The sequence below is a fragment of the Passer domesticus genome, chromosome 2 (genome assembly GCF_036417665.1).
Source record: "Passer domesticus isolate bPasDom1 chromosome 2, bPasDom1.hap1, whole genome shotgun sequence".
NCBI lineage: Eukaryota > Metazoa > Chordata > Aves > Passeriformes > Passeridae > Passer > Passer domesticus.
The window spans coordinates 27,788,010-27,813,876 of record NC_087475.1 but is presented as its reverse complement, the minus strand read 5'-3'; the positions used below and the strand labels follow the sequence as shown (position 1 = coordinate 27,813,876).

General features: G+C 42.0%; 1 protein-coding gene across 2 annotated transcripts in view; it reads left to right on the top strand.

Moving 5' to 3' along the window:
- The window catches only part of SH3RF3 (SH3 domain containing ring finger 3), a 246,179-nt gene that overhangs the window by 107,948 nt on the left and 112,364 nt on the right, over positions 1-25,867 (top strand). The window contains exon 1 of one of the 2 annotated variants that reach the window (XM_064407911.1): positions 18,033-18,247. The exons of the other annotated variant lie outside the window; for it this stretch is intronic. Coding sequence (XP_064263981.1) covers positions 18,239-18,247 — 9 coding nt within the window. The 5' untranslated portion in view covers positions 18,033-18,238. Of the gene's footprint in view, positions 1-18,032; positions 18,248-25,867 lie in introns of those variants that run through there. 2 annotated transcript variants of the gene reach the window in all.

Here is a 25,867-nt window from a genome sequence, read left to right as displayed (position 1 = left end):
TTCTCATGTCACTGAGTGTAAATTGAGTCTTCGGTGAGGGTGGCTAAAATAAACAGTTAGTAGGTGTATTAAACAGTCTTTGGGGTCCATATCACATCTGTGGAAGATAGGCATACAAATGCTTTCTTTGGAATTAAACCACATGCAGCTGACAGTCTTCAAAGTTTCATTTTGGTGGCTTGCTTTTCTTTTTCTTTTTCCCTTAGAAATGTAAAGCTATAATCAGCTAGAGTAGTAGGTCACAGGGTTTCATTTTCATGGAGGAGGAGAAGGGTGATCAAGACATTTTTTATTCACAGAGAATGTTATCATGCAGCATGAATGGGGACTTGGGAGCTCATTTTGCCTTTCTCTGCAGCCTCTCAGCGCTGTGCTTTACAGAAGAACATGTTAGAATTTATGTAAGTTTCATTACTAGATTTGTCAAGCAACCTTTGTCTGTTGTGAAAAGACAAACCTGCTTAAATTCTGGAGATCAAAAGTTATGTCTCCTCACTCTCAGGTGACAGACCTTTGTGTCTGCAGCCTGCCTGAGGTAACAGACTCAGGCCTCACTTCTGGAATTAGGCGTGGATTTCCTGCTGGCAGTGGGGAAACAGGGCTGAGGTCTCTCTCATCAGGACATGTTGCCTGATGTATATTCCCTGTGTGGAGCTGCCTGCCATAGAGTGCAGAACCCTGAGTTTTAGCCTTTCTTCCTTTTTTTTTCACACTACCACAGATGTTGCCTGCTGCAAGACTGTAAGAAATGCAGCAACTTGAGGTCTTAGCCCTGTGGCAGATGTTTCTTGCTCCCCTGGCTTTGGAGATGCCTCACTAACTAAACCTAGAGTATCAATTCTCAGGTGGCAGCCTGACAAGAAGTTTTGGGGTGTAACTCAGAGGGCCTCATACAGCAAAAGTGTCCAAGGCTTAGGCCCAGTGCCCAAATCCTAGCCCTCAAAGCCAAAGGCAAAGTGTGCCCAAATGTCAGTGGATACATTAAGATGCCCCAGAAGGTTGGAGGAACTCCAGTGGCTGATGAAATAGGTTCTGAAGGGTCACCTGGTACAGGAAAAACTCACCAATTTTTACCTTACTTAGAAAATACTGTATGTCAAAAATAAGATAAAATCTTGCCTTTGCACAGCAGCTGACATTTTCAAATTAGGTCTTTCATTCTCTCGGGGAAAAAAGAAAGGTTTGCAAGAGGAGTTGTGGAGAGACCTGCCTCTAAGTGATGACTGTGGCAGAGTGCTGAGGCAGCTGGAACTCCTGAAGAAATTTATGAGGCTACACTCAATGCAGGGGATATGAACACAACTTCCAGTAATTCAGCTCCTGTTATGTCCCCTCTAGATGTGATACTGCAAGAGGGGTCAAAGCAGGAATATGGGACACACTGAAAGACTGAGGAACAAGAAGGTGGCACACATTTTCCCCAGTTTCCCACACATCTAATTCCATATGTTTGAAAAATTCTGTCATGGTCCCCATGTAATTATGTCTCTACTCTCTGTGAGATATGCAGTGTAGGATCCGCAAAGTATTTGGGAACCTCCCACTAGAGACCATTCTGTGGGCACACAGGATTAGGCCTGTATTAGATTTCTGCACTAGCTGGAAGATGCATTTGAGCTAAATGCATTTAGCCCTCTGTTGAGCCTGCAGGGTGCTCTTTCCCTGCGGTGCGATGATGTCTGCAGCAGCTATGATCTGCAGCTCTGCAGCCGGAGCCCACCAGCAAAACTGGGTCCCAGGATGGCAGTGAATCCTCCTAACACGATCACTGGGTTTGTATGCTCAAGCCATCAGTTACATTTAAATGTGTCAATCAGGAAAATTCTAGGAGTGTAGGATACACAAGGGCAAGCCTTATTTAAAAACATGTAGGTTGGCTGTGGTTAGGTCACTGGGGAAGCCTGTGGCTTGTCCACATTTAATGTTAAGTCAGGCTTAAAATCACATTAGTTAAAACAAGTTAGCTAACACATTTGCACATGGAAACACTTTTCCTGTTCTTTTGTGTCTGGAGGAAACAGTGTCTTGTCTGCAGTCATGACTAATGCTTTGCATTTATTTGCTCATCCTACTTATTCTTACAATAAGAATAAGCACCTGATTATTACTAACCTCACATGGTTATCACGTCCCTGTGAGGCACTTGCACTCAGACATCCCTGTGATGATCAGGTTAATTAATCACTGCAACAAAACAAAAGGGAAAGGAGAAAAAGGGTTATGTTTTCAGGCCAACCTAAACCCTTAAATGGACTGATTTCACTGGTGTTCCCATACAGGACATTCACTTAAGGGTTGGATTCGATGATCCTTGTGGGTCCCTTCTGACTCAGAATATTCTCTGTGTGTGTGTGTCTGTGTGCATGTCTGTGTGTGTGTGTTTATGAAAGAGACAAGGCTGCAGGAAAAAAGAGGGTCCATCAGGAAGGTGGGGACCATCTCCTTTGGCAGCAGCACAGACAGATGTCTTTTGGCGAGCATGAACTTGGCCAGGTGCACCAGGTCTGCCCAGCTGGCACCAGTCTCCTGGGCCTGGTCATCTGCTCAGCCTGGGGGACCATTCCCAGGAGGGAGCTGGTGTGCAAAAGGACGGCTGCAATCCTCTGCAGCTGCCATTTTTATGGTATTCTTTGAGGTGGCTCTTTTCAAGTTTGATCAGTGCGGCTTGGCAGCACTGCAAAACCTGGAGGGGCAGCAACTGGCAGTGCAAGGGGGCAGTGGTGGTTGTGGGTCACAGAGTGAGGTTGTGGGCCACCAGAGTGAGCCTCTGCAGCCAGCACTGTCCCAAAGATAGTGTGTTCTCCAGTGGCTCCTATCCCTTCTTCTGTCTCACTCACAGACATCAGAGAAGTTATGTTGTCTAAGTCAAGAAATTACTATTGTTTTACAATCAGTTAAGCAAAACATGTGTTAAACTATTTATCTGGGGGATTGAATTGCCTTTTTTGGCCTTTCTTTTTTAAAGGACTTGATATATCTCTAGCACAAGAAAAAGAAATAGCCTAGTAATATAAAGCAAAAAGGTATTGGGAAGCTGGAAGCCAATCAGCATATATAAGAACTCTCACTAGTTTTAATTACCTCTGTGCCATGCTGATGAGAAATTTGTAGAAGCTTTCAAATTTTGCCATAAAGTCCTATCTATTTCTTAATGCACTGGCTGCCCAGACAGGGGCATCATTTTCTCTACTCTGATTTACACAGATGGTGTTTATATGAGTATCTTCAGGTGGTACCCTGAAAATCTTACTTCCCAGAGAGTGGTGAGATCTTTTCTTGCTATAATCTTACTTATACCATTGCTTGCCTGGTTTTCGTTCTCAGGAATAAAAACTCCATGTGTTTTTTATGTCTTTCTTTTCCCCTTCCCAACTGTTTGATTTGTGTGTTGATAGCAAATTATTCTTATTTTCAGGTTACATGATTTATTAAGTGGGGAAACTCTGTTGTTTCAGGAGGCTAAGATGACATTAAAAAACAAATGCTGGAGATAAAAATGCATGTCATGCCAACTTATGTATACAACATTCAAAGCTTGAAAACTAAGCCAGTGCATGCCCAGAGCCAACATTTGGGTCAGCTCTTTCAGGGCTGATGTCTGCTGGAGCAAAACTGGGTTATTCTTGAGATAGGCATTGTCTAACCACTGCCTCTGCCTCTCCAGCCAAGGTATCATGAGAATTTTGCAAGGGACTCAAAATGGTCCAGGCTCCTCTGTAAGCAGGCAAGTGGGAGAGGGCTGTGGTGGTGCTGGTGCTGCAGGCCTGGAGGGAGGCTCAGTGACTGACACACACAGAGTCCCAAGATCCTGCAAGTTTTTTTGTGTGCAGCACTTCTGGGCATTTGGCAGGAGGCTGATAACCAGCTCTTGTGTTGTATTTAAATATAAGTTAAACTGAGCTGCCCCTGCAGGTACCCTCTTAACTGCAGGCATAGATTGTATGGTTGGAAGATGCTGTGGTGAGTGCTTCACCTTTTAAATGAGGCTGCTTATAAACCATTCATAAATTTTTTGGTATTTGTTAAACGTAGTTTGCAGCATCTCCGTAGCTCAGGGCAGTTGTGTTTCCATCTGTTCTGCCTGCTGTAAGTTGTCAGTTCTGGATTTGGCAGCACTGTGGAGGAAAACTGGCGTATGACAAAGAGGAAGCAGGACACACGTTGATTGACAGAATATTTTCTCAGTGGGAAAGTGCAGTGAACTCAGGCATAAAAAAGGGTAATCCAAAAGGTATTTATCTCTAGGGATCTAAATTATATTAGAAAGTATACAAACAAAATCTGGTTTCTCTCTAGACACTGTGGGCTCTACACATTCTTGTGCTATCCTTTAAGATAGATCATTGCTAAAGGAATGAATAAGAGAAAACTCTTTGTTGGTAAATTCCTTGGGAATTCATTATAATTCTGTTTTGAGCCTTTGCGTGCATTCCTGGAAGCATCACGTGTCACATTACCCTTATGTGTAGTTGTGAAAATGTGGAATTTAAACACAGTTTGTCCAAGAAAATTTGGAGTATTGTAACTGTACCATTGAACCAGTATGTGCTGGAAGGTGTGCAGTCCTTGCTCAAGAGGTTTTGGTTTTTTTCTTCTGGTCCTTAGCTTAGGTAAACACTAGATAAGGTGGGTAAATAGGTAGAGAAACCTTTGGGATGAAGAAGCAGATGTTCCAAAGCTATAAGGAAGTTTAATGGCTAAGTGCTTTACGGGGCTTGTGGAAGCTGTAATGCCTGTACATGGCAAAACAGATGGTGGTGCTGTACAAGTAACTGGCACTTCTGCATGCAAAGCTTGGGATAAGGCATTTTTTCCTCTCACCTTTGTCTTTGGATACATTGCTGAACTTGCCATGGACTTACCCACGACATAAAGAAAATTATTCTGACTAGCAAATGGTGGTGTTATTGCTTGTGTCAATGCCATCCTGGCTCATGGAAAGATCATTGAATTGCTGTTAAATTGCATTGTAGCAAAATAACTTCCATAAGGCTGTGGGGAATTTTCTGAACCATCGTAAAAAGTGGAAATGTGAAAACTAAAATTATTGAGTCCATTTAATATCACTAAGAGAACATACCCACCGAGTGCACTCTGAGCCGACACAGATGGCACACTGCTCTCATCTTGTCTTCACAGATTGAGAAAAGAACCTCTTAGAAGCAATCATTGTCTCTCCTTTCCCCCTGCCCCACCCTCGCTGTTAGTTTCTGCTGGAGTGTTTCATTGCTATCACTGCAAGCGCACTGGGAGCTCAGCACCACCAGTCCTGCTCAACACAGAACCAGTGTAGATTCTGAGGGATTTGGAGAGTGGACACAATCAGCCTCTGTCCCATGTGATAGACAAAAGGGACCCAGTTGGGAGGGTGAATAGAAAGGTATGATGTCCAGGCTTGTCCTAACCTTATCCTTTTTTGTGGTCATCTGCCTCTGGTCACCCTTCAGGGATTTTTGAAAAGATGCCTGGGATTTTCTTTGGTGTTTTAGTTGACTGACAGACCTTTATTTACCTCTCCTGGAGGCCTTACACTGAGTGTTCATTCCTTGCCCTCAGTATGGCTCTCTGCTTGATCATGTTGTCCAGGCTGGCAGGTTTCCCCATGGCAAGAAGACAGTAAACTTGGTGTTCCTCTTTCTGTCCATCACCTTTCTCCTGAATCTTCTAGTGCTCAGGAGCTGTCTTCCCCTGCTCCTGGGAAGGACACAGGGCTTTGCATGCAGTTGGCATGGAGGGCTCTCACCTGAGTGCCACTCTCCCTCCAGCTGGACCTTTCACTCTGCTGACACCAGACTGGCCTTGCTACTCACGTTTGGGTTGAGGTTCCATGACACAGCTGAGCCAGTGCACTCCTCTGGAACACTCACCCAAAGCACAGCCAGGAGTTTTCCACTGGGATTCAAGCTCCCAGTTCCATACTAAGATGGATGGAGAGGAAGCAAGGATTAAAGGAAAGGTGGAGCAGCTGAGGAGGAAGGGGACTGTGCCTGGCCACAACAGTGAGACAACAGTGTGACCAGCACGTTGAGGGGGTGATTCTCCCCCTCTACTCCACTCTCATGAGACCTCACCTGGAGTGCTGCATGCAGCCCTGGGAGCCCTGGCATAAGGATGTGGACATGGAACTGTTGAAGTCAGTCCAGAGGAGGGCCATGAAGGTGATCAGAAGGGTGGAACACCTCTCCTATCAGGACAGGTTGAGAGAGTTGAGGGTGTTCAGACTGGAGAAGGCTCCAGGGAGACCTGATAGCACCTTCCTGTACCTGAAGGGAGCCCACAGAAAAGCTTGGGCTTTTTGGGAATTTTTTGAAGGGCAGGTAGTGATAGGACAAGGGACTAATGGCTTTAAACTGAAAGAGGGCAGGTTTAGATTAGATACCAGGAAGAAATTATTTACTCTGAGGGTGGTGAGGCACTGGAGTAGGGTGCCCAGGGAAGCTGTGGATGCCCCCTCCCTGGGAGTGTTCAGGGCCAGGCTGGATGGGGCTCTGAGCAACCTGGTCTAGTGGAAGGTGTTTTTTTAAAGGTCGAGGAATTAATTTCAGGGAATGGAAATATCCATATTCATAAATAAAGCACTGGCCTGAATTTGTGCCCAAATTTAATCAAAACCAAACCCATGTTTCTAAGATGAAATACCTTTACAGCAGAGGAGGAAATACCATAATGTCCCAGTATTCACTGACTCATGACATTCTAGCTCAGCTTTGTATACTGAAAACATTCAAAGTGTTTGACATAGACTTAAATAAACATTTACCCTTTTGGTGCTCCATCCAACTAGAGCCCAAGGCAGTACTTGAGACTTATCCATTCATAACTGTGAGAGGAATGTGGGACCTGGGACCTTCCTTCAGAGTCATTCCAGCTTGATCAGCTGTGGTTTGTAGTGCTAGGAATAAAAAAGGCGCTTTTTTTCTTTTTCTTTTTTTTTTTTTAGCTTGGTTTCAGGTTTTTACCTCCCAAAATGTTTCTATCATTCTGGCCTTTTGGTTTTTTTTCTCCATTTTCAGGGTTTTTAGGCTTAGTAATGTGAAAACTAAACTAAAGTCTCAGCTAGACATGAACTTGTGCATGAGCTTTTCAGTCACAACCCAAAGTGCAGCTTGGTCTTGATGATTTCAAATTCCTGAAGTATGAGAAATTCAGATTGAGCTACGTGCTTGCATATATGCAAGTTCATATTTTGCCAAGAGGAAAGGAGATTTCCCTCAACAATGTATAGCTGAATATCTGAGTTTCTCAGGCTAAACCTCTGTAATTTCTAAATTAGAGACTTTGGCAAGTCGTAGGAGTTAGAGAGTGCTAGGCACACAGTGTGCTCCAAGGGAAAAGGAACACTGTTTTATCATGAACTTTTGCTGCACTCTTAGAGAACAAAGCTGGGGAAAGAAAGAGGATTGTTTATGGCTGCACTGAGTAACACAGTTATCAGGGAACACTGTATTATCTACACAGAAAGTTTTGCTGAGGATATTTAAGTTCACTCATAACGTTTGTGGATGCTTTCAGACTTTAATAAAGTTGGGATTAATTTCTGTAAACAGATCTCCCATGTTTCTCACAGCTGTGCTAATTTCTTTATTTAATACCTAAAGTCATCTCCCCCATTGATTTTGAGGGTAGATTTCACTTCCTTAAAATACCTTCCTGCATACATATTTGTGCAGAGAATGCTCTATCAATTTTTAATCTGAAAGGATCAGATCCCTATTCTTTTCAAATTTTTAGAGGTCTTTACTTCTGCTAAGAAGTTTGAAAATATAAAGGACTGAGGTTAACTTCAGTTAACTTCACCAGAAGCTTCACCAGCAGCACAATCTGTCTGTGAACCTTAGAACAGAGAAAGATTAGAGAAAATGAGATGTTGAGTATAGGTTTCCCTTGCAAAAAAAAAAAAAAGGTGTTTTAAACATAAATCAACATCCTAATATCTTTAAAGTGAGCAATTAAAATCCAGTTCATTTCACATAACTCCTGCAATTGTCTGTGCATCAGTATTAGAAGCAGAACAGAAAATGCTTTATTTTTATTTTTTAGAAAGCCTTAAAAGGCCTTTAACACTGTACTGTAGACCATTGGCAGATAAAACCCCGTAACTTAAACACTGAGACATTAAATTGAGCTTTTAATAGTGATTTTTTTCAGAACTCAGATGGTATTTAGAATCCTGCAAAACAGAAAAAAATACATTTTTACATGGAAAAGGAAGATGCAGATGCCTTATATTTGGGGGTTTTTTGGCACAGTGAACTAGATGAGTTCAATTTTTGGCTTGTGAAGTCAACTCTTCCCACTATTGTTTTATTTCAGTTTTAATTGTAGAAAAAACATATTAAATTGTTAGACTTCTACTCATTATATTTGCTTCTCAGATTATGCTTTCCTACTAACCCTAAGTGCCCCCATATTCTTTTTCAAGTTGGATTAATTTTTCCCTCAGCGTACCACTGAGAGAGGTGCAGTCTCAGCTAATGAGCAAATTGCTCCTTGAGCAGCCAAACTAACAATGCCTGCTTTCCAATGGATGCCTGTCTCTTGGTTGATTGACTTTTAAGTGAATTAAGCTGCAGCTGCAATGTGTGTGCATCCCTTGGTCAGCTCTCCAGCCAAAGTTGTTCCCCCACGAGGTTGCTCTGTTGTTTAGAAATCCATGGTCCAGCTGAAGCTTTTCCACTATGCAAGAACCCAGATTGTTCTCTCTTTTCCTTCCTCCCTCTGGCTCTCCTGGCTGGTGAGGATTCAGCACCATCTCCTCTGCAGGGCCGTCGTGCTGGAGCTCTGCTCTGCTGCCTCAGGTTTGGCTCAAAGTGCCCAGCAGGCTCCAAGTCCCTGGGGCAGCTGGAGAAGCAGGCAATTTACAGCATCACACAATCTTAGAAAACCAGGCTAAAAACTGGAAAAAACCCAACCAAATTGGGTTGAGGAAATATTTGGAATTGTTCCTGATGGATTTTTCTTCCTGAGAGGGGTTGCTTCATGGGACTTAAGCACTGTTTGCCAACCCAGCCAATGAGCATGACAGCAGGGACAAGAAGACATCCATGTCTGCTCAATTCAAGGCAAGTTTACACCCCAACCAGGACTGTGCCTTAAGCATCAGCATGGTTGCTCTCAGCCATTAGTCCTGAAGGTGTTTTTTTATGAAGTACTAAATGTACTCGCCAGAGCAGAAACAGTATTCATCCTGCCAGTAGTAGAGCAATGTGGATTCCTGCTCCAGTGAGCATGTGCTTTATAGAAAAGTGGAACTGTTCCAGTACATAAGCAAATAAATAAATAGCATCCACCTCCTGTGTGCTCACAGCTATCCAGAGACAGAGGCGATGTGAACTTAGGTCATCAGATTTTCAAATGCCTGTTCTGCTCCGGAGCGATTTAACCCTCTGTCTCTTTTCATTCTGGAAGTGATGCCCAATTTCCCCCCTGAATATGGCCTTTTGCTCAAGTATGCCACAAATAAAATTACAAGCTATTTATTTGATCCTAAAAATGGTACATGTACTTGCTGGAATTTCTCCACAGCCTCACTCTCAGAGAAGAATGCATTTTTATGCACATATATATATATATCTAAAAGCAAGCCAAAAAATCCTCCTTGATTGTGGTGGGTTTTCTTCCTTTTAAAATCCTTTTCAACCAAGTTCTTACATAGTTATTATATACCATTTCAGGACACGTTTTTCCCTGCTGTTTTGAGAAGAAAGAAATTTTTAAGTGTTAGCATTAATGGCATTCAAGTTTCATAATGGTGCATACAATGTTAATACATTGCTGAACACGCCCTGGATTTCAGAAGTGATTTGCACAAGACTAAAGAGGGGAAAAAATAAAAAGGAATGTAGTGGTGAAGCTAACATGTAGCTATTAGCCACAGAATCACAGAATCAAACAATGGTTTGGGTTGGAGGGACTTTAAAAACCATCTAATTCCAAGTCCCCTGCCATGGCAGGGACAATTTCACCAGACCAGGTTGCTCAGAGCCTCATTCATCCTGGCCTTGAACCCTGAGAGGTTTGGGGCATCCACAGCTTCTCTGGGCAACCTGTTCCAGTACCTCACCTACCTCACAGTAAATAATTATTTTCTTGATATCTATTCTAAACCTACCCTCTTTCAGTTTAAAGCCATTTGTTAATTAAATTAATTAATTAAAGCCTTGTTCTGTCATTACATGCTCCTGTGAGAAGTTCCTCTCCAGATTTCCTGTAGCCCCCGTGTAGGTACTGGAAGGTGTTATAAGGTGCCTATGGAGCCTTTTTTCTCCAGCAGAACAAGGCCAGTTGTTTGAGCCTGTCTTCAATAGGATGTTATCAGTTGTGGCCCTACCCTTTTTGCGGCAGTTCCTAACAACACAGTTAATTTTCAGCTCGCTTGTTTGAACAACTGCTAAGTTTAGAAAGGGTGTTGTTGTTCTTTTAAATGTGCTCTGCTCTGGCAGAGCTTCTCCTAACCCATAAACTGGAATAATACCTTTGAGATCAGCAAGCTTCTGTAGATTTACAATCAGACAACCAAGATAAAAGTCTGGCCCAAATACTCAGTCCCCCAGGACTTTCCAGACCAGACAGTAACCATAAGTGAGCTACTTTAGGAAGAGGGAAAAGATTGAGCACAGTTTAAGTTTTGAACTAAGGAGTGTATGCGCACTGTATATCTTCTTTTAGGACTCCTTTTTGCCTGTTTTGGTCCACTGCTATTTAATGTACTCTTTTTACATGCTCAGATATTAGTGAATGAGACTGCTAGGGAAGTTCTTTAAATTGTGGTTTACTTACTAAAGGCTGTAGGAGAAAATGACACTTTGTAAATGCCATAAATTCGGATTTTTTTAGACTGCCATGATAAAATTGCTGTTAGTAGGTCTGCTAGCTCTTTTAATTATATATTTTAAATAAAGCATTTTAAATGACCAGTATCTCATAATTTCTTCCTCTAGTGTATAATTTGAATAATATAAAGGTATTAAATTCCTCTGAGGTTACAGGCAGACAAGGATTTGAAATATTGCCTGGAGATAGGTTGGGCTTTCCTGTTAATGGGATTCATTTTTATGCAGGGAATTGCTGCATTCAAACAGACACCCTTTCATTTTAACATTCCTTTTTGTTCTTCAGTCTCTGAGTGACAACATCCTAAAAGAGCAATGTGTGGCAGATGATTAAAAAGGACAAATATTCCAGAGAGCATCCTGAATTACCTTCTGAGCAGCACCAATAGTTGCTTGAGCTGTAGAGAATTCAATAAACTGTAATTGAAACAAATATGTGACAAAGAAAAAATACACTTTGTTGATTATCTGTACTTAGAGCTAGATCCAAAACCTGGCTTCCTCTGGGCATTTCTGGATGTATGTACTCACCTGGTGGTAACTGAGTCGAGGCATTTCCTTGTGCTGTCAGGAACCAGCAGACACATGCAGGCAGAGTGGGTGGGTGGCAGCAGAGGGGATGCACCAAGACACATTGATCTAATGGGTTTCATCATCTAGATCACATTTTGAATGGCCATTACAAAGTAATTCTGTATGGTCTGTGCATTGTGGATAACAAAAAAAGGCTACTAGTGGGATTCATTAAGCAGCAACTAAATTTCTTCCTTTTTGAAAACAGTTAAGAACAATTTTTAATAAAATATTTCCCCTAAAAATCTGGAAGAGATCCGCAGAGATAAGGAACAGAAGATATGTACAAGAAGGCATTGTGTTGCTTACATCTATTTAGTGCTTGTTTTTATCTCATTTTTTCCTTGCTCAAAAAATAATTGTTCCCCATGAATTTCAGTGGGATCACTCCTGGAGCAAAGTAGTACAGTGAACAAAGTTCCAGCAGAATTCAACCATCCGAGCACCAAATTTTAACAGGCCTGTTATGTCTATTCATCTTTTTAATCTATTACAGAAGGCATCAGGAAGTTGACCTGTGGTGCAGGGGTGGGGACACCATGGCCTGTTTTGACCACTGAGAAAAACTGTCCCTGAGAACAAACTCAGAGAAGACAAGAACAGTAATTTTTCAGATGGTACAAGCCCTGTGCCACCATCACTGCTTGTTTCTGAGAGCTGATAAAGGGTTCTGTATCCCTCTCTCTTCACAATGGATTTGTTTCAATTATTAGGTCTGCAATGTCTCTGTTATGTGAAAGAAAGGACAAACTTGTTTTTGGGAGTCAACCTTGGTATTGCTGCTTGTTCCTCTGTGTTGTGTGTGTATACAGTCCCCTGGGATTTCCCAAGTGATGCTTGGCAGGTCACAGGGATGCAGTAAGTGGCCCAGAAAGTACATTCAGGTGGCACAGCATATGCTGGTAGGGTTTTTTACCGGCAGGAGAACAATTGTGTTTGGATGGGGCAACATTGATGCTTTACAGGCTTTTACCTTGACTTTGATGGGAAAATGCTTTAACGTGGAGGCATTACTGTAATTTTATCTGGGCACTTAAATTAAAAAGGTACATATACCCTGAAGCCTTTTGCAAATATCTGAGGCACCTGGGATATAATCTGAAAATTCCCCCATCAAAAGTGGCACTTAGGCAGTTGAAGCGCAGGAGTGACCTTTGCAATAACTCAGCAAACGAGACAAATAGAAAGCTAAAACTCCTGTCTTGCTGGCAACTCACCTCTCTCTCCACAAATAAGCTATTCATAAAATGCTGCCGGGAGGGTAAATTGTGTGGCACATATTTCATTTCCTCTGTCTTCAGTATGTCTTACCAGATGCCCTGTAGTTTCAAATAGATGCATTTTTTTCAGATTAAGCACTTCCTAAAAGTAATGGTCCTTGATAGCGAAACTGGAGAATGATTTGCTGCTTGATTAGAGAGCAAGTCCATGAAAATAATCCTTTTGATAGATGTACTGTGTTAGAGTAAGTGATGCTTCCCTGCCTGGTCTTTTCATGACTTGATTTGGCAAATAACACTGATTGTGGGTGGACTATGACAGTCCAACAAGTGGCACATCCACTAGAATAAATCATAGCCCAGAAGCATAAATTTAGCTAAAACACCCAGTTGACTAGTTCTCATCTTTTCTATCTTTCTTACCTTTCTTTACATTAATTGTCTTGCCTGCAAAATCCTTTTATTTCGTAATGGGTTATAAGTAGGAAATGTTGGTGTAGTTCCTCTAGGGTTATGTAAATCCTTGCTTTCAGCCTTAGCAGATTTCTGGTCTCTTCCAGACTTTCAGCATATTGCTGTTCATTGGTGGCATTCAAATTAAATGGGGCATTTGGCCCTTGAGAATTCAAAATACTGGCAATTTAAGTAAATCACTTTATTAAGTAAGTCACTTTGAACTTAAGATGTGTGCACTTCAAAGGGTCAGGCTGGATGTACAACTGGTAGTTCAGCAACCTACGCAATATTCTTTAAGCTGCCAAAGGCAGCTGGAAATATTGTGAGATCAAGCTTTCTTTTATGCAATTTCCACATTTTCCTTTTTTACCTTGCAGTAAGCTAAAGAAATGTATGTATTTGGGGAAAATAGAAGGAAATATTTGTTTCAATATTTCAGAAACTCAGCATTAGTTCAGATCTACCTTGAACCTAGCAGTGGCTGAAGGAATCTTTATTTTTCGTAAGCTTTCTGTAACATCCTTATTTAGATCTTTCAGGCTTCTGGACCTCAATAAATTCAAGGGAAATTGCTGAAAGGCAAGGCTGCAGGACTTGCAAACACCAATCCAAGCCAATGTTCTTGATATCTTGACTTCTCCCAGCAGAACCAGGACTTGGCAATGGCCAGTCATTAGATGCTGACTGAAATAGATAAGTCTCGGGGGGAACCCCAACTCTGCTTCAGTTGATAAGTCCTGAGATGGAACATTTTCCTTTGGAGCATGAGAAGGATTTAATATTTTGTGGCCTGGAGCAATCTGGCACAAATTCATTCCACAATTCCTGTACACCAAACACTCCTTCTTTTCTCTCCACCCCAACCAAAGAGTTTTGCTCAGCTCCATTAAACAATTCTATATATATTGCCATATTGACACACTTCTCATTTATCTCAACTGAAGATTTTTATTTGAGCCATATTTTTGGGAGAGGGCAGGTCTTCTCAAAAGTATTGGTCACCCAGATTGAGTGATTCTTTGGGCACTGTCTGGTGAGCAGGATAGTAAGTTAATTTTCATGCTGTCGGCTCACAATGTTTGATAACCTAACCTGTGACAATTTCAGAAGCCTAATAAATGGTGCTTCAGTTTTATTTACTGATATTTCACTCAAATATGAATGGAATCTGACCATAGAAATATTAAATTAGCTCTATCATGCCCTTCTCTGTCAGAAGGAGGTGAATTATGAACAATAAATAAGTGCTGAATGAAATACTCCCAGAGCACTTTGCACTATGCCTATGGTTTATTAGAAATGAAGCAATTCCACTTCATCTGTCCTATCCAGGTTCTCCAGGTGCCTGAGACCTTATTAAGGGAAAATCGGTTTTTGGTAACTCAAATTAATGACACACAAAACAGGTGGATTTTAAAAAACATGAGTTTTTAAAGATCAAGATCCCTCTCTTAGTTCCATAGGACACAAGAGGCAGATAAATATTTGTTATATAAAAGACATAGATAAATTCAAAACATAATATTGGCAAAACTGGAAGATGTAGATCTACATGAACTGGAGCAGTCTTTTTGGGAGAGAAACTGGACAGGAGGATAAAAAAGCACTGCTTTGAGTGGATTGTGGTTAATAGGAGAATGGAATTCAAGCAGCTGAAGGATAAACAAGCCAGAGGGTTGTGCATTCATTCATTCACTCAGGATTTTGGGGCAGAGAGGCTATTATGCTGGAGGCTATATATGCAGCTATTATGCTGGAGATGAGGAAGCACATGGGAGGAATATGTCTGGTCTGAGCAGACTTTACTGCAGTGCTTCTGTTGCCTAGGCAGGAGGAGCTTCAGGAACTACTGTCCTCCCCATCCTGGCCCCCACTGCAGGAAAATTCAGCTTGGCTTGGGGCTTTCCCTAAAGTGACCAAATCTCCGTGGCTCTCCAAAAGGATCAGGTTCCTCATCTCCATTTATCAAAGGCAGTCAGATGAGTGAGTCAGATGAGTCAGTCCTCTGCTTCTTCTCTATATTGTTCTGCATTAGGGTAATAATAACATTTCATGGGGCAGCAGAGATGGTGAGGAAAGCGTGATGAACTGCTGCTCATATTACAGTGGGTGTGGGGATGGTAGAATGAGTGCTGGTGGGGGAAATGCTGGGGGAAAGATGGGGCAAGGTCTCCCACAAGGTCTCCCACAAGGTCTCCCACAAGGTCTCTCATCAATGAGGCGCTGCTGCTGCTTGGGCTGGAGGCTCACACACACCTTTACTTGTTCACACTGTTCTAAACCTACCACTCTTGTTTGGCCTATGTCCAGTGCAAGTTCCCAGAATTTAAAGACTATGAGCTTTGTGAATGACTAGCTCTTTCATGTAGTGGACCCATACAGACTCTTTTAAGCCAAGTGATGCAAGTACAAAAGAATGAACATCAAGGAAAGAAGAGGTGTGACAGCATCCTTCAGCTACACAAGGGTAGGAGGTTGCAATGGGGCTGAGGAGAGGTGGCACTTTGTTCTGTCACGTTTCCTGGGGCAGAAGGAGATGCCACTCATTGGCTTTGTCTGGTCACTGTCCATTTGTCTCCATGGGTATTGTTTTGACCAGGAGTGTTGAAGTGTTAAAGTGTTTCATCCAAGCATCCTGCTGGACTGTGCTTTGGCTCTGTCACAGGGTGGTCTTGAAGCACACAAATATGGTACTTTTCAGAGGAAACAGTGGGAAGATGCAATCCACCACACATCAGGCCCCCCAGCTGATAATGGACATTTAGTGCATGGCTGCAGAGTGGAGACTTGTGTGAGGTAAAGCTCACAAAGCTCCTACAGCATGGTCCTTAGGTCCTCAGCACCAGCTCTTCCACTCTGACAGCCCACTTCTGTGACTCCAAGCCATGTGCTGATGTAGGCAGACACTTCCTCTTCCAAAGTGTCCCCATGAACTTTTGGAGCATGCAACAGATTTGGCTGAGTCTTGCTTTTCCAAGGGGTGAAAGTCAGATTCTTCCAACTTCTTGAGGAGTCTGGGAATTATAAACCCAGGAATGGGGAAGTTGATCTGCATTTTTAAAAAATCTTTGGTTTCTTCTGTTGATTTTTTTTATCACCCAAATATATACATGTAACATTTGAGACTACAAAGTAGAATTGATGGGTACATAGACCTTGTCTGTTACTTTTCAAAAGCTTGAGCTATTTAATTCTTGTTAAAATAAAAATAGAAGTGGTACATTTTACACCAGCTGACAGAGATTATTTTTTTCTGTCCAAGTCAAGTCAAGAACATAAATGTTAATTGCATTCATGTATGTTTCCCTGCTATGACGTTAAGTGAGGGCGGAATAGGAAGAACTTCTCTGGCAGAAAGAGAATTTTCAGCCTGTGATTAACATAAATCAGGATTTCAAATCTGGGTGGCTCCCAAGTGAACCAATTAAAGCATCACAGATCCCTAGATCACCCTGTCTTTCAGACTTCCAAGTGGAAATGCAAATAAAACTGCAGCATGGGTCAAGGCACAGCATTTAGAAGAGAACTGAGCAGGAGGATTGGCTTTTTTGTCCAGCTGAAGATAATTCTTGTCACCCTCACACTGAGCTTCACCTCGCTTCCTCAGTAAAGCTCTCTTTGAATGTCTTGGGCTACTTCCATGAGTGAGGACAGCCAAGTCAACCCTGCTGTGATGAGCAGGTCACCAGCTAGTCCTACTTGCCAGGGGATGCCCATCACTCTGAAAGTCTCTTTACTGTTTTGATTTTCCCTACCTCTCCCTAACTTTAGTGATACGCTTCAAAACTTACATTGGAAATCCATCCTGTCCAAAAGAGTGGCTTTCTAAACCAACTCTCATTCAGCACGGAAAATTAAGTACAGCGCAGTCTCAAAGAAGTATTTTAAATTCAGCTGTGATAGAAATGGAGCATTGTAAAGGTCATCACCTTAAGGAGATTTCAAACCTCAAATTGGTTGAAAATATGTAGTAAATGTTTCCTTAAAGTGGAGAGATCTACTGCAGTGTGAGTGAAAACAACACTTGAAACCTTTGACTCAGATTTCAAAATTAGGACAAATGTGTTTGCTGTATCCCCAAATTAATGCTGTGTGGAAGTAAGAAGTAAGTTTGAAACTGAAACAGAGCCAAGGCTGGCTTTGGAGTAGTTTTATTCCACAGCTAGCTGTAGGCCTTCCAGTTACTGAAAAACAAATGTGGCATGCTTACCACCTTTTATGTGATGGGGAAAGTGACCACCAGGAGGAATCCTGGAAATATTTCTAAAGCTGGAAGCACTCAAAGATGTGGAAATAATTACTGAAGTAAAAAAGAAAAAAAAAAAAAAAAAAAGAAATCTTGGCATACTCTCAAGGAATTAACATAATCTTTCTCAAAACTACAACAACCAAAAGAACCAGGAATGAGGAAAATTTGGATCCTTCATAACAAGAGACAGCCAAAGCCCTCAGAGCACATTGGCTGCCCTGAAAGCATATTTATTCAGCTTTCAGCAGATGATTAGCAGAAATGAGACTTAACAGGGCAAAGATCCTCAATGTAGGATCTGCCAGGAGAGTTTGGAATTTGATGTTAAACTGGAAGAGAAAGAACTATGCTTGGTTTAGTATGTCATTGAACCATTCAAAAGTTTGTGCTTTGAGATATCTTGAAATTTTTCAGATTTTGAATCTGAAAAACATTTGCTATTCTTTTAGTATGACTCATAAGAGCAAGTCAGATGGATAAAGAGGAGTTGATTTCATATTAGTGTTGGTTTTGTGTGGAAGTGTATTCAGTAGATTAAATTCTTGGAATGGATACAATAACTCCATACCCTTTTTGTTTTAGGCTTGTACTGTTATCTTCAGAAAAACAAGATTACTTTATTCCCTGGGAAAATGTCTCTACTATCATCTTAAACTGGTACAAATATTTCTAGGAAAGGAATAAGCACTTGAGTTTCTTTTTGCTTGACTGCAGAGTGCTCCTTTGTTCAGCTCTTTGTATGTTTTGTGTTGCATTTAAGACTTTTTTTCTTGCTGCTGCTCGTGGGATGCACTGTGCCTATGGCAATGCAGGGCTGGCAGTTCTGGGGAGCACCTGCTGCAGCCAGAGCAGAAGCCAGCCTGTTGTCCTCCTTGGGATGATCCTACTCTTTCAGCTTGCATGTAGCGATGGCAAAGGTAAGCCAGCAAATCTCCATAGAGAAGTAGCAGTTAAAGGTACTTATTGATGGCTGCTTTATTTATAAGTGCCTTCAATGCCTCAGGTTGAATATTAAAACTAATTTTAGGAGAGGGAAAATTTAAAATTTTAAAATTTTAGGCGATGGAATTTTAAAATTTTTTACATTCAAAATTTAAAGAATTTTAGTGAGAGTGTTGCTTTCTGTAGTCATCCAAACTATTTTTCAGACAGTTCTATGTAATTTGGGGGCTCTAAAGTGGCTAATTTGGTTTTGTGATGTTCTCCACTCTGTACACATACCAAATTCTTACATTGTTCCTGCTTGTACCTCATAGCTCTTCCTTTTTGTCACTGCTGCTGGTCTTGTGTTTAGGAGAAGTGGTGATGTGCACCACTTCTCCTAAACAAGTGCAGCAGCATTGCTGAAAAGCTCCACTGTTGCCAGTGTTGTTAAAAAGCTCCACAGCCTCACCATGTCACAAGGGGCATCTCACAAGGCTCTGGCTGGGCATTAGCACGTCCCCTCAGGTGCACTCTTCTGAGAGCCCTTGCAATGGACAATTCCAACCAGAAACTGACAATGCCTGTCCTCAGTGCTTCCCAGAAAGGGGTTTGACCATGTTCACGAGTGAGCCTTCATGCTTGAATTTCTTATGAGGGGTACAGGCAAACTGCTTTCTTTTTAGAGCAAGGATGTGTGGCTCTGAAATGGTCAGTTTTATCATCCCAGCAGAGCCAGCTGCCCCACAGATATCAGAAATATAAAGTAGGAATGATAAGACCAAGGTAAACAAACACAAAGGAGCAAAGAAATGTGTTTCCTATCTGGAAATGCAGAGTGTGCTATGGATAATACAGGTAGGAAAGGTCTGTCGCAAGATCCGTAGTCCCTGGGCATATTTCATTCATGTGAATGGTGCTTACACAGCAGATAATTTGAGCTGGTTTTACCTTCACAGCGTTGACAGAGAAATATTTTCATCCTCTAAAACAGGTCTTAAGCAATAGCCTGATCACATTTCGTGCACAGGCTGATCTGCTCAGGGGTCTGCGGGGTTTCTCAGGTTTCTTGCTGCCATACATATTTGTTATCACAGCAGACAACAGAGCCTGTAATGGAATAGGTGCATGACTCCATTCCATCTACAGACACATTTTTGAATTTGTACCTTTTTCCTTTCCATCTGCCTGCTAGTAAAGTTGCCACAGATGAATAGCAATACAGGGCATTTAGTATGTGGAAGCAGAAGGTGGATAACATTTCTTTGCTGGGTACAAAATCTTGTTTTTCTTTCAAGGAAGCACAGAGCCAAGCCTGATAATTTTAGACCATTTTTACAGCATGAAGAGGCTTCCTGAAAAGTGCCAATAATAGGAGGTGTTGATCTGTAAACCACAGACCTTGCCCTCAGTGTTCTCTCTGTGAAGTGCTGAAACCCTGGTATCAAGTGCTCCTTACATCCACCACATTTTTGCTCACTGCTGTTTTACTTTAAGTATTCCTTGGGGGAAAAAAACCAAAAAACAAAACACAAACAAACAAACAAACAAACAAACAAACCCACACCCCCAAATTAACAAAAAACAAAACCAAATTGCCCAAAACAAACAAAAAACCATTACCACAACACGTTATAGTTAGATCAAAGGGGAAAATATTCTAAACTTTAAATACACGCTACTTGAAAAACAGATTACAGAAGTGCTCCAGCCCATGTGTCTCACAATGGCTTTCTTTTGGATCTATTCTAAACCTCTCTTCCCACATAAGGGCTCTCTTCTCCATCCTCCTCTGTTGCCATTTAATTTAATAAATCATCAGAGCAAATGTGCCATGTAAATTGAAATATGCAGGAGGAGTCATAAAGGATGAGAAATGATGGGGATTATCACAAGAGAAGGAAATTCTATAAGTAAATACTGGCCTCTTTAATACTGACCATTTTTTGTGTGTTTTGAAAAATCAGATTGTGCTTTTTTCTTTCAGTAAAGAGAATCTCTTGGACTGGAAATGAAAATTGTTTACTTCATGAGATGAGACTTATTAGCACTTATAAATAGTAAACAGCAATAATTTTCTCCAGTATTTTCTTGACTAGAGCATAAGATGAGTAGCTGGGGTTTTTAACTATTTCTGTTAACCAAATAAATTTTTACAATTAATGCATGCGCTGTGAGATAATTTGTTTTTCAGCAAAATTTGCTGTCTCCTCGTTAGACAGTAAAATCACTGGTGGTGTTTCACCACTAAAGCAGACACGTTTTATCTACTCATATCCCTAAAGATGTGAATTAAAACCTTCTTGATTTGTAAAACTATGTTTGTATTTTTAAAAATACACTTACAACGCCAAATTTGATTAAAGAGGGAATTTGCCACTGGATTTTGCCTGTGCCTGTGGAGAAGAAATGGCCAATGGACATGCCTATGTCATGGCCTTCAGTGGATTTTCCTCTTCACCAGAGCAGGAGCAGAAGGCTGCACTAGCTTCCAAGAGCTTAGTCTTTTATGGAAGTTGAAAACCTTGAGACTCCTGATGGATTTATGAGACATGACACTAGCTGGGAAGAGGGCAGCATTTATGTGAGGAATAGTTTACGCTATCAATCTCATCATTTATTAATCTTTTCAGATATTTCTGAGCAAAATGCACACTATGCTAATCTGTTTCTAAGTGGATAAGGAGGCCTGGGGGCTTGGCATGTGGTCAAATCACATCATCTCAGCGATTGCCCTTCCTTGAGATGTCAAATGGTGCCTTAACCCCATGACTGGGTGGGCTGGGAGCTGGCAGGGAGGACCAGGGAGGCTTCACCAACACAAATTAACTCTTCAGCACCTGGTCCTGGCAGCACCTGGTCCTGTCCTGTAGCTGTACCTCAAGGGGCCAAGAGCAGCAAATTTTCTGAAGCAAGTCAGAAACTGATGTCTAACCAAGTTATGAAAGGTGAAGCAAAATAGTCCTTCTTCCTTGGGTGACAATTTAGAGAAACAGTGGGGAACTAAAAAGACTTGTCCTCTGTGCATCTTCCCTTTTAAATACAACTTGTGCTCAATGGCACACCCATGGCATAAACAAAAGACGGTGGTGAAGATTTATGACCAAATTTTACAAACATTATTAAAAAATTATTGCTAGATACTGTGTACACAGAACACTGAAAAGGAAATCTATTTTTATTAAAGTTTGGAATTTGAAAGTGGGAGATGCTGCCAATAATTTTTCTAAAGTCTGATTTATAAATGAAGTACTAATGAATAATTCCACAAATGGAACTACATGGAGTAAACCAATGAGGCAGATTTTTGTGTTGCTGGTACAAGAATAAATCTGAGTGAGTAAATCTCCAGTGTATTACCAATATTTTTCATAGTTGGATGTGGAAATATAATTTTGTACAATATTTAAAGAATGTAAGAACTTGGTACACAAGGACCAAGTGCTCTCCCAGTTGCAGGAGCATCCTTCACAGTGCTGGTCCTCCGGGCAGAGTCTTACAGGGCATGCAGTGGTCTACACTCTGCTGCTGAAGAACCTTATTAGGATTCAGTATTAGCAGGGCATAGCAAAATTGCACCTAAATTCCCTTTCCCAGCCCTATGGAAGAACTGTTGTTTACATGAGTGCCTCTCCCTCTGTCTTGGCTCCTGGAGAAGGTGGGAGCTGAAGGTAGCAGGTATGGGCAGTGCTGGCTGCCACCAAGGAGCCAGGGCTGGAGGACAGCACCTTTCTGTCATACAGAGGGGCCAGAGGGTATCTCCTCTTAATGCCAATTAGAGCTGCACAGTGTTTGCCGAGGGAGGGGTTTATTACCATTGGTTAAGTTGTTAGCTTAATGAGATTAGACAAGATCTAATGAAAGAAGACAAGTACATAAGGACTTTGTAGTAGTTAAACTGCTCTGCTCTGGGATTTTCTGGGGCTGTGACACAGCATGCTCTAATAGCCTGTTCCCTATCACATTGTCCCATTCCCACAGGTGCCTGACTGAAAGCTGTCATATTGTCAGCACTGGTATTTCCCCTTGTACTGAGCTGGCAACGGGTTGTCAATCCAATTTAACTGGCAGTCCTACATGTACATGATCAAATGATGGCATCCTTTAATAAACCCTGAGCTGTGCAGCCAGCGATTCATTCCTGACAAATGGGTCAGGACAGCCCTGCTATCCAGTTTACCCAACTCCCAGGGCTCCTTAGCCAGGGTAGGGGCAGCAGCAAAATGACATCTTCCCATCACACAGATAACAGTGAGAAAAACTCAATGGAAACCTGTACAGCTAATGATGGCAGAAATGCTGGCTGGGAGGGGTAAGCAAAGTTCTGCAGCTGAGATGGGGTGTTGTTCAGGAAGTCCAAGAAACAGCAAATGCCTCCTGCACAACTGAGCATTGGCCGCCTCACTGTGGAGGATGAGAACAAAAACTTGTTCATCTTCAGCATCTCCAATACACTTTTCAAATCATCTTCCAGACTTGGCTTCCTGAGACATTCAAAAAAGAGGGAAGGTGATGCTGTAACTATACAAATCCAGAATAATTTGGTAGCCATCAGAAATCCAGAGCAGGTTACCCTGAGTTACTGCATTTTTAGGGAGTTTGGTGTCAAAGGCACCTCTGGTTTATGACTAGATGATGACAGAATCACAGAATCATTCACATTGATAAAGACCTCTAAGATCGTCAAGTCCAACCATTTTTGTAGTACTACCATGTTCACCACTAAACCATATTCCCCATGCCACATCCATATACTTTTGAACACTTACAGATGTGGCGTTTCCCTGGGCAGCTAATTCTAATATTTGACCACCCTTTCAGTGAAGGCATTTTTCCTATTATCTAGTCTAAACCTCCCTTGGCACAACTTGAGGCCATTTCCTCTCTTATTGTGAATTCTGGAGGAATTCACAATAAATTAAAACTAAATGCAGAGGGGAGTTTTAATATTGTGATGTATTTATTTTTTTCAGGAGGAAAAAATCGTTACTGTGTTGGGCCAGCCAAAGATATAATTATTTTGAACCTTTTTTAAAAGAGACTGGGGAACTGATAGGTGCCCCATGTGCCTAGAATCCCCTTGGAGAATTGCGTTAAAATAGACAAGACATTGCAAGAATGTATTTTCTGCTATGCCAAGAGGTCACCACAGCTTAATTAATTAGAGTTTCTCATTTCTCAAACACAGAGTATCCAGCTGTCTCATGCCCTCCCCTCTGCAGATGTCATATGTGTCATGTATTCAGAATTTATGTCAACATTTGCCATCTCATTGAATGCCTCCATCCTTTAGCCATTGTTTTTTGCTGCCTCATATTACCAGTCATTCCCATTAGCACTATTAACACCAGAGCAGGGGGAGAATTTGTTTTGCATAAACACCTTGTGCTGACCTTCCTTGGAGAATTTCCCCATCAAGGAAAGACTCTCTACAGATGTCACACTACTGTAAGGATCTGTGTTGAGGAAGTGGGGAAAGGATGTGAATCAACTAGGAATTCACACTGTACAAAATCTTTTCTTTTTCTTCCCTTCAATGTGCAGTCCTTTATCTTTGTTCCTTAATGGTATTTTTGCTGGAATACTTTTTGCAGAACAGAAGACTGGAACTCTTCAAAGCTGCAGTGCCAAGTGTCTCCTCTCCCTCCTATTTCAAAATAAATCATTCTCCTGGTGGTAATGAGCAATACAGAAAAATGCAGGCAGTGAGGATTTTGCCAGGGAGAGAGATTTGTAGTGCTGTTCTTTGGCTTCTATGCAAAGTTCTATTTAATGACACTGCCACAGAAGGAGTATTATATTATCTGTCCCACTGCTCCAGCCTTCAGTCTCCGCATTGTATAAGCACACTGCTTTTTTACATTTATAAGCAGCAAATGATTCCAGAGAAATTCCTGTTCCAGCTACAGACCTCAATAGACCACAACTGTGTCATTACCTCACCCTGCTGGGGCAAGTCCTGGTCTGCAGCTGCAGAGGGTCTCTGCCAGCTGCCCTGGGAGCTCCAGCTGCCCTCCCCGGGAGCCTGCACAGTGCACAGGGCGAGGGAGCTGTTCCTGCCTCTCGCAGCAAACCCAGCATCATGGGGCAGCAGCAGGGCTACAGGCACTCTTCAGAGCTCTGGAAACCCTACAGGGAACAGGAGTCGTGGGGATATGGCTGCTCCTTGGCTCTCTGTAGTTTCAGGGGGAACCTGGACCCATTAACCTGTCACTACTGATGCAGTGAGACAACCTGCACCCAAAGCAGTCTGCTGATTCCTAATCTTTGGTGTGTTTTCCTGCTAAATTTTTCTTGATTTTGGAGGGAAATTTAGGGGATTGCTTTTTCTGTTGGATTAATCAGGATATTTTGACGTTCAGATACAGTATAAACAGGTTTTTACCTTGGAAATCTGGAGCTTACAAGAGCTAAGCTTTTTTTTTAACAAAATTAATTTTATTTTACTGTCAGAACAAAATATTTCTGAAGGTTTCTGTTTCTCACAAATTGCTTGAAAGTGCCAGCTTTGATTTGGGCAGAGTGTGCTGAACTAGTAATTTTCATAAATAATCTCTAAAGCCCAGTCTAGTTAGCAGAACCCCATGCCTGTCCCACCAGCATGCCTTGACCTCATTCTGAGGGGCAGATGAGACCATTTAACTGCGTTCCCAGCAGTTTCTCCCTGGTAAGATAACCACGCTGGGCTGGGCTGTACTTCCCTGGTGCAGAAGCTCATCTGCTGGGAGCACGAGGAGAGCACATGGGCTGTGTCCCCCTCTTGGCACAGCCATTCATTCACAAAGATCAGTGTAAACCTGGGCTGAGCTGCAGCCAGGAGTGGGGATGGAAGTGCCCATATCCTGTTACCGAGTTCCTGAGCTGCTTAATCCCTCCAGCTGAAAGCTGACCTGCAGCAGATGCTGTCTCAGCAGCTTCCAGGAGTCAGAGATGTCCAGCCATGGTATATTCAACATATAGGGCCACTTTCTCTGCTGGTGTTAGTAGCCCCAGCTCTAGTGACACCACCAGCATTATACTGAATCATGCCATAAATAAGATCAGGCCCTAATTATCTGAATTTGCCACGGCTCATGTTTCCTGTGACACAGAGGCAGATTTTTGAGTCAAGAGGCCCTTTGTTAACACATGCCTGCATTTCTCAGCATCTGATGTGCCAAAAGTAAAGTGGCTCTTGACGTTTATTTCCTCTGAGCTGCCTTTTCAGCAGTGGCTTAACCTTGATTTACAGTACTGTCAGCGGATCACAAGGCCCATCTACCTGGGAGTTTCAGGGCACTGCTATTTTTGGAGACAGGTGCCAGCTCTCTTTTGGTCAAGTGTCTGTGGTCGACACCATAGTGGCCAACATGCTTATTCTGGAGACACTTGCCTGAGGCTCTGGCAGGGCTGAAGGATCCTTTCAGTGACACCTTCTTCCCTGGAGAAGATACTGGCCAACAAGGCCTCACAGCTCCCCCATCTCAGATGAATATTCACATTTCTCCCATCACTATCATTTTGGGCTTTTTGGCAGGAGATGAATGCACCTTAATGCTCTAATAAATGAAGATACTATCCTTCAAATCTGGCAAGGAGGGAAGGCAGCTTTATACATGAGGAGAGTGGTGTTTATG